The sequence below is a fragment of the Rhinolophus ferrumequinum genome, chromosome 14, assembly GCF_004115265.2.
Source record: "Rhinolophus ferrumequinum isolate MPI-CBG mRhiFer1 chromosome 14, mRhiFer1_v1.p, whole genome shotgun sequence".
Lineage (NCBI taxonomy): Eukaryota > Metazoa > Chordata > Mammalia > Chiroptera > Rhinolophidae > Rhinolophus > Rhinolophus ferrumequinum.
Window position 1 is genome coordinate 8,074,848 of NC_046297.1, and position 12,005 is coordinate 8,086,852.

The 12,005-nt window shown below is 35.9% G+C and overlaps 1 protein-coding gene across 2 annotated transcripts in view; it reads right to left on the bottom strand.

The window, feature by feature from the left end:
• Positions 1 to 349: 349 nt before the first annotated feature.
• Positions 350 to 12,005, bottom strand: part of CRISPLD1 (cysteine rich secretory protein LCCL domain containing 1) — a 39,566-nt gene continuing 27,910 nt past the window's right edge. For both annotated transcript variants that reach the window (XM_033126441.1, XM_033126442.1), the window contains 5 exons: positions 10,477 to 10,520; positions 10,311 to 10,383; positions 8,230 to 8,305; positions 3,780 to 3,910; positions 350 to 1,345 (listed from right to left, as the gene is read on the bottom strand). In XM_033126441.1, coding sequence (XP_032982332.1) covers positions 1,294 to 1,345; positions 3,780 to 3,910; positions 8,230 to 8,305; positions 10,311 to 10,383; positions 10,477 to 10,520 — 376 coding nt within the window. In that variant the 3' untranslated portion in view covers positions 350 to 1,293. The remainder of the gene's footprint in view (positions 1,346 to 3,779; positions 3,911 to 8,229; positions 8,306 to 10,310; positions 10,384 to 10,476; positions 10,521 to 12,005) is intronic.

Here is a 12,005-nt window from a genome sequence, read left to right on the forward strand (position 1 = left end):
TGAAATTTATTGGGGTTACAATGGTTAGTAAAATTATATAGGTTTCAAGTGTACAATTCTATAATATCACATTTATATATCACATTATGTGTTTACCACCCAGAGTTAGTTTTCCTTCCATCACCATATATTCCATCACCGTTTTCCCTCTTCTACCACCCCCCGACCCTCTTACCCTCTGGCAACCACTAACCCAAATTTAAAACACAATAATTTTGTAAATTAAAATGATTTCTAAACCAAAATAAAGGTGCAAAGGAGACTGAAAATAATACTTTGAAACATGATTCATTTTAATATGTTTACAGGTAAAGAGTAAATTCATCAGCAGAAAAAAAAATTACCCAAATTAACATTTTACAGATTTTTATTCTCAAAGCACAATACATTTTTCATAGAAACAAATATATCACCATTATAGGTACCATAATATGACAACAGTTATACACACAGCCATTTACCATTAAGAAAATCAGTGGCAATGGTGATGCAATACCATAGTTCATCTTTGTTAAACTTTTTGCTATTATACTTCCTGGCCTGCAGGAGTATTTGCCAGGATACAAAAGAAAATGTGTGACCCCAGTTTGAACAATACATGGAAAGCTCTGGCTGCCTATACGTCCCTCTTTGTTTATTATATGATCTCTAGGAATGTTTTCATACAAACCACTCTGACTTCCTTCCATTTATTATTCAGGCCATTCCCAAGGGATCAAAGAAGTATAGTATCAGGACTTAATATCCTATGTGCTTAAATTTAGAAGAGAAAGACTATACAGGTATTAAGTGGAAAACAATTTGAGATTATTTGGAGTAGGTAATGGCATAGTATTAAACTGGGGGAAATGTTATAACATGGTTACTTTAAGTTTTAGAGTTACTATTTTTGTTATTAATATTTTTAAATGTACCAGATGATTATCTAAAGGCCGTTCACATTCAATGTTTAGATTCATTTTATTAGTGGCATATACAAAGCACCATATAACATAATATATAAAAGTAGAACAATCATGACTATGTAATTAACTGTAGAAACAACTGCTAAGAAAATATAGCAATATTTAACACAGGATTTCTAAAACCATTACATATTCATTACTTTTTCCAAAGCGAATAGTGTCCCATGTTTTATTTTACAGACTTTGTCTATCAAGATTTATATGCATTTGGCACTTTTGGGGCTGAAAATAGTTGATATCTTCTGTACAGTAATGTTACAGTTTTATACAAACTTCAGAAATATGGCATTTGGAATAGTCTTTATGATGCTCTTCCAAGTGTCCCATTTCACACAACAGCAAATACTCTGAATGCCTTTCCTCCTGGAGGATTCTGCAAACTGTAAAAATACAAAAAGGATATTGATGTCATCTCCACATGTAATTCCTCAAATAAATCATGCTTTCCTATGACAGTCAAGAAAGCAGCTCTGTGAATCCAGATGGTCAACTTTCTTAGGCTGCCATAATTTATAGTTATTGGAAAGCTTGAGTGAGAATGACATAATTCTTTAAATCTTGGTTGTATGCTGGGCTGCAAGTTTACTAAAGATATTTAAGGTGCATGATGGTAATAATAGTATTTTACATAGAACTTCAAGGATTCCAGATCATGTTTTTTATTTATTACCACCTTCGACTAGAATAAAGCAGAGTTAGGCATCTGCTATTCAGTTTTACTGGGGGAATATCGATCCAGATTTACTACTGACTGGCATGGTTAAAAGTTAACTGCAAGTTAAAAAGATGGTTATACGTAAGCAATACTCCATATAGTTCTATCATTTCCTAAGGCTGACAAGATTTAAATTTTATTACTATCATACTTAATATTTTTAACATCTATGGTTTCAAGAAAAATCTAAGAAAATTTAACAGTCAAATCTGAAAGGTCCTAAGAATTTTTTTATTAAAATGAAAACAAAGAGAGAGAGAGAGAGAGAGAGAGAGAGAGAGAGAGAGAGAGAGACAGCAGTCAATCTTATTTTGGAGGTATTTTAAAATAAAAGTTAAAAGCAATGCAGAATCATAGATTAACCCTTTCTTAAATTATTTATATTTTATTTGGCAATATCAATCAAGGTATGTTTTGTTTAAATGCCTAATATTTAAAACAGATTAATAATGCCATTAATCATTATTTATTCTAATCAAATTTAAACTTTCGAAGTCTTTACATTTTTGTATAAAGTTTTATTTTCTTAATAACCAAAGAGGCTTTAGAGACCAACACAATAAATGCTGAGAGAGAGAGACAAAGTGCAATTCCTTTTATATATTTATTCATGTACAAGAAAACGGGAGAATTTTAGAGTGAAAAAGGATGAGGATATCACAAATGTGCACACACAACAAACACATGCCAGGTTTTTTTATATAAGCAGGCGGCCACTCAAAAGCCATTTTTATTTACAGGACAAAGACTGGCTAAGTGCTCTAGAAAGTGAATGTGTTTGGTGTGTTTTTTTCTTTGTTCACAGTGATACATTGGGAAAATGCATATTTCTGAGCCTACAGACCTAGCACTGAACCTGACCTCTGAGACTGACCACTTATGTGGTCTTGGGCATATCACTTAGCCTCTCGGAGGCTCAGGTAACACGTCTATAAGTTAGGGTTTATAGAATCAACTTTATAGGGTTATTGGCAGAACTGAGCTAAGATACGTAAAGTATCCAGCTGCGTCTGGAAAATTCATAGCAGGTTCTCAAACATCATCATTCTCCGTTTTCTTAGGCTAGCACCTGTCATCTTATTGTTTTAAAAAGTTAGGAAATATGAGAGGTAAACGAGACCACATCAATCAGTTTAACTTATAAAATGTCATACCAGATTCTACAACTCGAGAATCTATTTTGTACACACATATCTGCTTAAGAAGACTATAAGCCAGGTTGTAGAAAAGCCACTTCCTCATTAATGGCCTCTTAATATTGTCTCACCTGAAAACATGCTAAATGCAAATCTGTCTTTTATGAAGATGGCACTCAGATGGTTATGTGGAAGGCAGATACCCTGCATGGTATACATCCTTTGGTGTCTTTCAGAGAAACTGTATGTGTGAAACTTCCGATAACAATTTGAAGAACTCAGTAAATACCCAAAAGTTAGGGATTTTTCTCTATCTATACACCATACATGGGACTTAATATTACTTCCACAAGTACCAGTGATTTGAAAAGTCACTATCGGTTCTTTTAACTTTTATTAATACTTCACTAAGTCACATGAATTTTCTCAAGCCACCGAAATATATGAACTAATGGGCCAGATGCTATGAGATGAACTGAAAGAGTTCATTTATATCATATTAGGCATCAAAAAAAAAAAAAAAAGAACATTTGGTTCTGGGGAAAATCTGACTCTGTTTTTGTCAAATACTTTGTCAGATAACTGGCTGAGAGAAATGTTCAGTGCCTTGCTCACCTAGAAAGAATTACATATAAAAAGTTAATCCAGAAATTCCAAAAGAGGATGAAAGATATTTCCTTATTATAAGATCAATTAACAAAAGAGTAGTTCTGACTTCAATCCGATTTTCATTTTGATTATTATGAGCCTGCAGGAGACAGGCACCTCGGATACTGCAGCTTCTCCCATCTCTGGAAAACCTACACTGTGGAAAACACAGTGTGCAAAGGAAACACTGGCTCAAACACGCGACTTCAAACCCATCGTGAAGTGGTTGTTAGGCAAGCATAAAAGATAGTGTGTGAGTGTGTGTGTGTGTGTGTGTGCGCGTGTGCATGTGTGTGCACGCGCGCTTTAATTTACCTTTCTGAGAATATGCCATTCTGAACAGAAGCGGTGTAAGTCCTTCTTTTGTCCACAGGCATAACATCAACATAACCCCCGTGATTCCGAACCACCCCGGCGTGTACCGCTGCTCTGCAGATACTGGACACCTGTGGGGACAAGAAAGAACCTACCGTTAGGGAGTTCCTGCGCAACTGGACGGCTTACGCTTCCAATGGGCGGAAATCACATCTGTCTCTCTGTGGACACTCAGAGAGCAGATACAGGATGACGGGCATAAAGGAATGCTACAAAAGTCACAAAGTTAAAGGCAGTTCCAAGCAAGTCTGAAGACAGATCTTCAGAGTGGCTGCAATAGTAAGACCGCTTCACCATCTAATCTAACAAACACTTGTCTGTCTGGACAACAGGATTTTTCTGTTATGGAAGCAATGAAATGCAAATGAGCTTTTATCTCTTCAAGGGCCTATGTATCTTTAATTTCAACCTTTGCTTGTCTCTACTGGAATCACTCTGACCCAGTGTTCACAGGCTGGATTATCTATATCTCATTTATCTTCTGTTTTGACATAACAAACAACTCAAACATAGTTCCGTATATCCCTACAGTCCTTTTTTTCTAAAATACAGGCATATAGTAAATGGAAAGTTTTTCCTATTAAATAATATATTCTACTCAGAGAAAACTTACCCAAAAGAGGACCCACAAAAGAAAACATGAAGAACCATCATGGCTTCCCTCTAGATTTGCATGTCTGCCTCTCTAGTTTGAATGGACTGACATGAGGTGCAAGGAAAGTTTTGTGATTACATTGAGCCAGTTACATAATCTGAATCGAATGGGATTTCTACGGAGGAGAAAATTATTGTTTCAGGTCCAACACTTGCAAATGTTTAAAACTATTAACTTCTAGAAGTCAACTTTTTTGGCCCATCAACATCTTCTCTAGATTTTAACATTTGCTTTCATACAAATATTCTACCGATATTTGTCAATAGCGGAGTACAGCCTGAGGAAATCCCACAACATGAAAGGACCTGTTTCGGTACAAAGTGGTCCCACCTCATTTCCCCACGGGTCTTTTCTCATCCCACTGGTGTGTTCTTATCTGGATGCACACGGGAGTGACTTAATGCACTTTTTAAAGTTCACATAAGCGTGTGCATGTTACATGATCTTGCTTTATGAGTGTGCTCTGACACTTGCGGCATCCTTCAGTATTTATTAGATCAGAGAGCCCGAGTGCCAAGGTTTAAACCTTTTCATGTTTTTGCTCTATTACAAAATGCCATATATCTGAAACCTCACATTGTGACTCTCAGGAGGCATTTTAGTCACCATTTAAAGTCCATTGCTGAATATTTGGATCCAATATGGTTCATAACACATGGAATTAAAAATAATTCTGTACACATTTCAGTATTTATCTTGCTCTGTTAAAAAGGTATCATCAGCATTTTTCCCAAGGCAGTAAAAGTGCTTATAAATAACAACTCACTAAATCCAAGCACTTAGTATGTTTTGAAACTGTTCTTTTGCCAATAACTATGTAGTCAGCAAGCATTCCTATATGAGTTCAAAGGTCAGAAGACATTTTCTTTTCATCCCCACACTTTATAACAATTAATACATCACGAAAAAAAGGCATTTATCTGTGAGAACAGTGGAACATTTTTAATGAATGCAGAAATTAACTTCTGTCACAAATGGGAAATAAAAGCAAAAGCAATAAAATGTACAAATTGTAACTCTATAAATGGAAAGAGAGAAAGAGGAAGAGAGGGTAAGGTAGGGAGGCGGGGAGGGAGAGAAAAAGAGGGATGCTGGAGATTGCTTCTTGTCCCTCCATATCGCATTTAAAGAGGTAATGTATTTTACAGGGGGTGGGAAGACTGGCAGATAATAATTGAATCTCTGACTCTGTCTGCACTTAAAAGTAATAGTAATCTTTATATTTTCAACTTACTCTCAAAAGGACCTACATAATAATACATAATTACCTACCTATTTCATTGAAGTAGGAAGATAAAATGATCTCAGGATATAAGTTCTAACAAATCCGTCACTCTAGCAAAGAAATAGCTTATTGGTATAGAAGTGTATAGGATATTTTGAAAGATTTTCACCAGACATAACTAGAATTAAAAGTTTTGGTGCTTAAAGGGACAATCTGGAAAGAATGATTTCTTTGGAAATCTCCGCTGATTCTAGATATGCTCATCCATATCCACTTATTCATTCTTTTTTTTTTTTCAACAAGTATTTATGTGCACGGTGTTTGCTTAATTTCGGACGTTACTCTGTGCTCTAGATTCTGTAAAGTCAGGAAGCCAGGCTGTCTTGTTCACAGCTTGGCACACATCAAATTGTTGATGAAAAAACGATGCATGAAATGCCCAGCTGCTTTCTTCAAGGGATTTAAAAGTTAACAAAAGAGGTGGGGAAACAATCATAATACCTCACAGAATCGGCTAACTGCTAAAAGGAAAAAACAAAGGCATAGGGTTGAAAGAAGGGCGACATCATCCTTGAGTTAGGAGATCTAGCAATACACACTTCACAGAGAAAGTGGCAACAATTTAGGATGTGACTTTGACAGACAGGAAATGAGAAAAAGGATGTTTTTAAACAGAAAAAAAGAAGATAAGAACAAGCATGAGGACTAGCCAATTAAGATACCAGCAGGACATTTAAGCTACACATAGGAGTATTGCAACGCTGCAACTCGGGAGAGAACTTAGATTGGAGAATAATTTCAAAGGTAAAGCTGAACTGAAAGAAAACCCGGACCTAAATGAACTCACCCAGAGAAATAAGGTGGTGATATACATATTTCAGGCTTCTTTTCATGATCATATTTCCATCGTTCTCTCTTAACTGTGTGGATCAGCGTGTATTTCCTGTTTGTTTCTGTAACTCGGGTTTAGAAATCCTTAATGGCTTCTAAATGTCTGCCACATACAATCTGAATTCATCAATGTGCATTCTGACTCTCCACTGACACGTGTCACGAGCGGGATGCCTCTACCCCTCACGGTAAACTGGCTGCAGCCTCTTTTAGCTTCAGTTCTCACCAGCGCTGACAAGCAAACAAACCTCTGTGCTGGGCTCGCCTGCAGGTCCCCTGCTGTCACCTCCATCTCTGCAGATGCCACTCATGCCCTTAGAATGTGTCCCTTCATCCTCTTTACCAACTCACACGTCAAACCTGGCTCAGAAGCACTTGTCCATTCTGAAGCCATCCCAGCTAATATCCCTGGGCCAGTCCCAGGAATGTCATCCATTCACATCCCCTCAACTGCTTTCGTTTTGTGTGTTTTCTGTTTGGGATTCTATGTGGCTTTTGAAATGCCCCTTTGGCAGCAGAGATACTGTTCATACATTCCGCAAATTCTTAATTGTCCAGTTTATACTTCAAATACTGAAGAACCCAAAGGAAGATTAAAGAAAAGCAAACTGCATTTTTCTTCCTAGAATGTCTCCAGACTATTTCATTAAGGGTCTGATGTAAGACATCTGCGTAGGATATAAAGAAAATTTTAGTCAAAATAAACTATTACGCACTCATGTTTACATACGGATAGTCATGTCTCAGTGTTAGTGATGATTAACTATTCTGAGAATATGTTTATCAGCACAAATCTGTTTCCCTTATTCTGTACAGTCGTCCCCACATATCCATGGAGGACACGTTCCAAGATGCCCAGTGGATGTCTGAAACCGCAGATAATACCGAACCCTATATAACCCTTGTATTTTCCTACACATACGTGTTATGATAAAGTTTAATTTATAAATTAGGCACAGTAAGAGATTAACAATAAAACAAGTATAATAAGATACTGTAATAAAACTTATGTGAATGAGGTCTGCCTCTCTCTCTTTGTCTCTCTGTTTCTGTCCTCAGACTATCTCATTGTACTCCTCTTTTCACTTAAGGAAGTACTTTCTGGCTTCTTTTTGACATATGCAAATTGGCAGCACCACGGCGCTTGTGCTTTGGGACCCTTATGAAGTAAAATAAGGGCAACTTGGACATCAGCACTCTGATACCGGGACAGTTGATGTGATAACCCAGACGGCTACTAAGTGACCGCTGGGTGGGGGTGTCTACAGCGCGGAGACACTGCACAGAGGGAGGATTCACATCCCAGGGGGGACAGAGCAGGATGGTTTGAGATTTCATCGCACTACTCAATGTGCAATTTAAAACTTACGAATTGTTTATTTCTGGAATTCTCCATTTAATATTTTTCGGACCACAGTTGGCTGCCAGTAATGGAAAGTGAAAAATATGGAAAGTGACACCACAGATAAGGGGGGAATACAGTATGTAAACGTACATATATTCACATTTAAATGTGAATGTGTGTATATATGTATGGAACCTATGGAACCAATACACACACACACACACACACACACACACACACGAATGCTGAGAGCTGCATAAATTAGGATACTTACGTCAGAATAAACTCGAGTTCCAATTACTCGAGCATAATGTGGATTTGCCTGCCTACAGTTCCGAGGGCAGTATACTCTGAAAAATAAATACATATTTACAAATATTAAGTAGCTGGTTATTTCAGTCTTTCTTATAGGTAAGAATAAAGACATGCATACACAATAGCAAAATCGGCATTCTGAACCCTACTCATTTGTTTTTTCTTCTGAAATAGGTCAATTGTAAAAGCCAGGCAAGAGACACAATTGCTTCTGCTTCACTCACTATCCACTCCCAGCTTTTGGCACAAATGTGTTTTTCTTTTTCAAAAAAATTAACCGGGACCTGTCTAATGTAGGGATTCAAAGCAGAAAGAAACATCAGGAAGTGTTTCGAAGCATCTGGGAACTTGGGACCCATTGTGTCAGCAGAATTTAGTAAACAGACAACTTGGAAATTCTGAATCATTGCCTGACTCATACATCTCAGAATTTCTTTACTGTTATGTTCACATCTTCAGTATCTCATCCAGTTTCATGGTTTTAATTATCATCTATAAACTGTTGACTTTCAAATTTACATCCATAGTTGAGACCATATCTCTTAGTCATAAATTTCTATGTCCTACTGCTTATTCCATATCTCCACTTAGATCTAATAAACATCTCAAACTTAACATGGTTGAACCCAAATTCCTAATCTCCTCTCCCAGCCCCCAAATATGTTCTTTCTGTAGGCTTCCTACAATAAATGGCAACTCTATTATTCCAGGTGCTCAGGCCAAAGACCTTTATTCTATCCTCAATCCCTCTCCTTACCTCACACCTTTCAAACCATCAGCATTTTCTACCAACTAGAAATTAAATATACCCCAAAGCAGAGCACTGCGAAGCATCTCATCACTGTAACGCTGGACTCCTGCTTCCTACTTTGCCCCCTCCAATGCACTTTTTGCACACACTTATATTGAAGCACACGTGTCCACTCATAGCATTCCTCTGCTCCAAATACTCCAGTGGCTTTCCATCTCATTCAGAATAAATGATTAAGACCCTCGTAGTAAGCCCTGCATAGCCCATCCTGCATTTCCTCTCTGACCTCGTGTACTACTCTCCCACTTTCTCATCCAGATGCAGTCACAGTGGTCTAATGGTTATGCCTCAGGGCCTTTGCTCTTACTTTCTCCCTGCGTGGAATGTTCTTTCTGCTGATACCCTACAGCCTACCTTATTGACATCTGATTGGCTTAGCTAATTTTTAGACATGTTTCAAAAGCTTTTTATTTAAACATAGGGTCCAATTATCAGTGTTCAACCAATCACATAATATTAAAAAATAATCCACTCCCAGAATTTAAGAAACTGTCAAGTGGCACTTCTTCTTCTTCTTTTTTTTTTTACTCGATTGGCTCTTCTGAGTTCATTCTGTTTTCTCTCTCTCCCTGTCTCATGCACAAAACTGGAAAAAACATAATTCGCTTTACATAATAAATCAGTCTCAACAAAATGACTACAGAAAAATCATGGTTTGATGAAAGTATTGATCATTTTCCTTAAAGTTCTGAAAAAAGTTCATTGGCAACTACCTTTACCAAGTGAAGCAGATCTTCCTTAAGATAGCTTTTAAGAAATAGCTACATTTCTTACTTAAGTTTCTTATTTCTAAAATAGGTATAACACCGTACACTCTAGAGTATATATACTTCCTATAACATCGAAACCACAGCTATTTACATATAAGTAATACATGAATCTGAGTTTTTATAACTTTGAATTAAATGGTGATTTTTGTAAAAGACACTGTTAGGGTTTCTGTAGGAGGAAGGGTGTCCCCACTGGCTGTAAAATTTTCTCCTTGTATTTGGGAACAGCTGGGCATTCAGTGCCCACCCTATGGTGGTAAAACCACCTGCTCTGCCTTTAGCATCGTGCTGTGAGGGCTCGACTTTGATCTTATTTTCATCACTTGGTTCGCAGTTCAAGATCACACATTCTTTGAATCCTAGAGACACCACAATTGCAGGCAAAAACAGTTATCACAGGATAAAAGCACCTTCTGGGTTCACTGGTAAAAAACAATGAGCGAATTTAGAAAACATTACCGTGGGCAATGGGAAGCAGGCTTATGAAATGGACAGAGCTGTTCCACAGTTGTTTCACAAGTGACAGCCTGAACTGAGGAATTAAAACACAAGACAATAAGCAAATTATTTGGAAACAATAACGTGCAACATAGTAGTAAGAAAACAAGATGAAAAAAGTACTAACCTGTTACTTTAGAGACTGTGAAGGAATTAGCTGACTGATATTTGCTAAAAATGAAAAGAAAGAAAATGTCAATCATTTTCTAATATGCATCATTATCAACATAACTTAGGGCATTTTTTTAGGTCTATGAATATTTTTTTCTTAGACACTTATTTAAATATCCAAATAAACAGTAATATAAGAACACATCACCTGTTTTATGCTAAATCCCTATTACCTTCAAGTCTGTACCAAATCAATACCATTCTTACTACTAGAGGATGATTTATTTTCATTATCAATCTCAAAAACTTATAGATCATATAAAACAATATACATTTATATCTATATCTCTTTGTTCCCTATTAAAATTAAAACTATCTATATATCAATTCCTTATCACCACAGAAACAAACTACTTAATCTTTCACAATAATAAATACAAGATAGTGTTGTAATAAGACTACTAAATAGTAAGTACCTTAAAGGAGTGTGCATTATTCATTCCCCCTAGTAATTAGTAAAATGTCTATAATAAATGAATTATTGCTCCTCACTAAATAAAAAAAAAATGAATATAAGAATACGTATATCATTATGTTTCAAAAATTTAATTGGTTTATCTATATCCAAATTTTCTGAAAAACCTCTATTGCAAAAGGTAAACCTTATGTGTGATGGTACTTTTAGTATGACGTACCCTGCAAATTTCAAGAGAGTTTCCATAATAAACATAGTCAAAAACTAGGTTAAGAGAAAAAAGTAAATAAAAGTAAATAGTAGGATACATGTTTTTTGATCCAGCACCCAGCGTTTGGCTTCCTAAAACTAATAACTAATATTTATTATTTACTCAAGGTAGTTAATAAATATTTGCTGAATGAACCAGTCAATAAATGTTTCTGTAAAACTTTCACTTGAGAGTAATGGCTAGTGGCTGAACACACCAAGTCTTCAAACAAAATTGTATATATAGGAGGTCTTTCTACCAATTTGCAAGGGTTTTTAATAAATTCTTATTATGAACTCCATCATGACTGGAATTTCATGCAATTGTGTATTTACAAAAGAAAGAAACTATGTCACATTTCTTAAGAAAAGGCATTCCATATGAGGTTAAATAATGCTTTTGTTTTTACATAGAAGCAGGAGATACTACAAAGATATTTCCAAAACCCACATTTTTCTACTTTTTATAGAGTATATATGAAAATACACAGTGTTTTAGAATAATATATTTAGTGATTTTAACATGTGAGTTTAACATTTTAAAAGGTAATCAATGTTTTTATGTTGGGTTAAATTACATTTAAACCGGTAAAAGAAAGGTGACATAGTATATGACATATTTAGAGACTTTTCAAAATGCTCTTTTACCTATTAATTTATCTTATTAACAACGTTACTGTGGTAGGAAATAAACTATTCTCCCTAAACAGAGCAGTTACCCTTCTCTGCAGTATTTTCTGCTATAGCTGAAAAGCTTATTGCTTCATATTGGAAATAACTGTAAGTTTGTACATTCTTGATGAAACTCTAGAACATTTGGA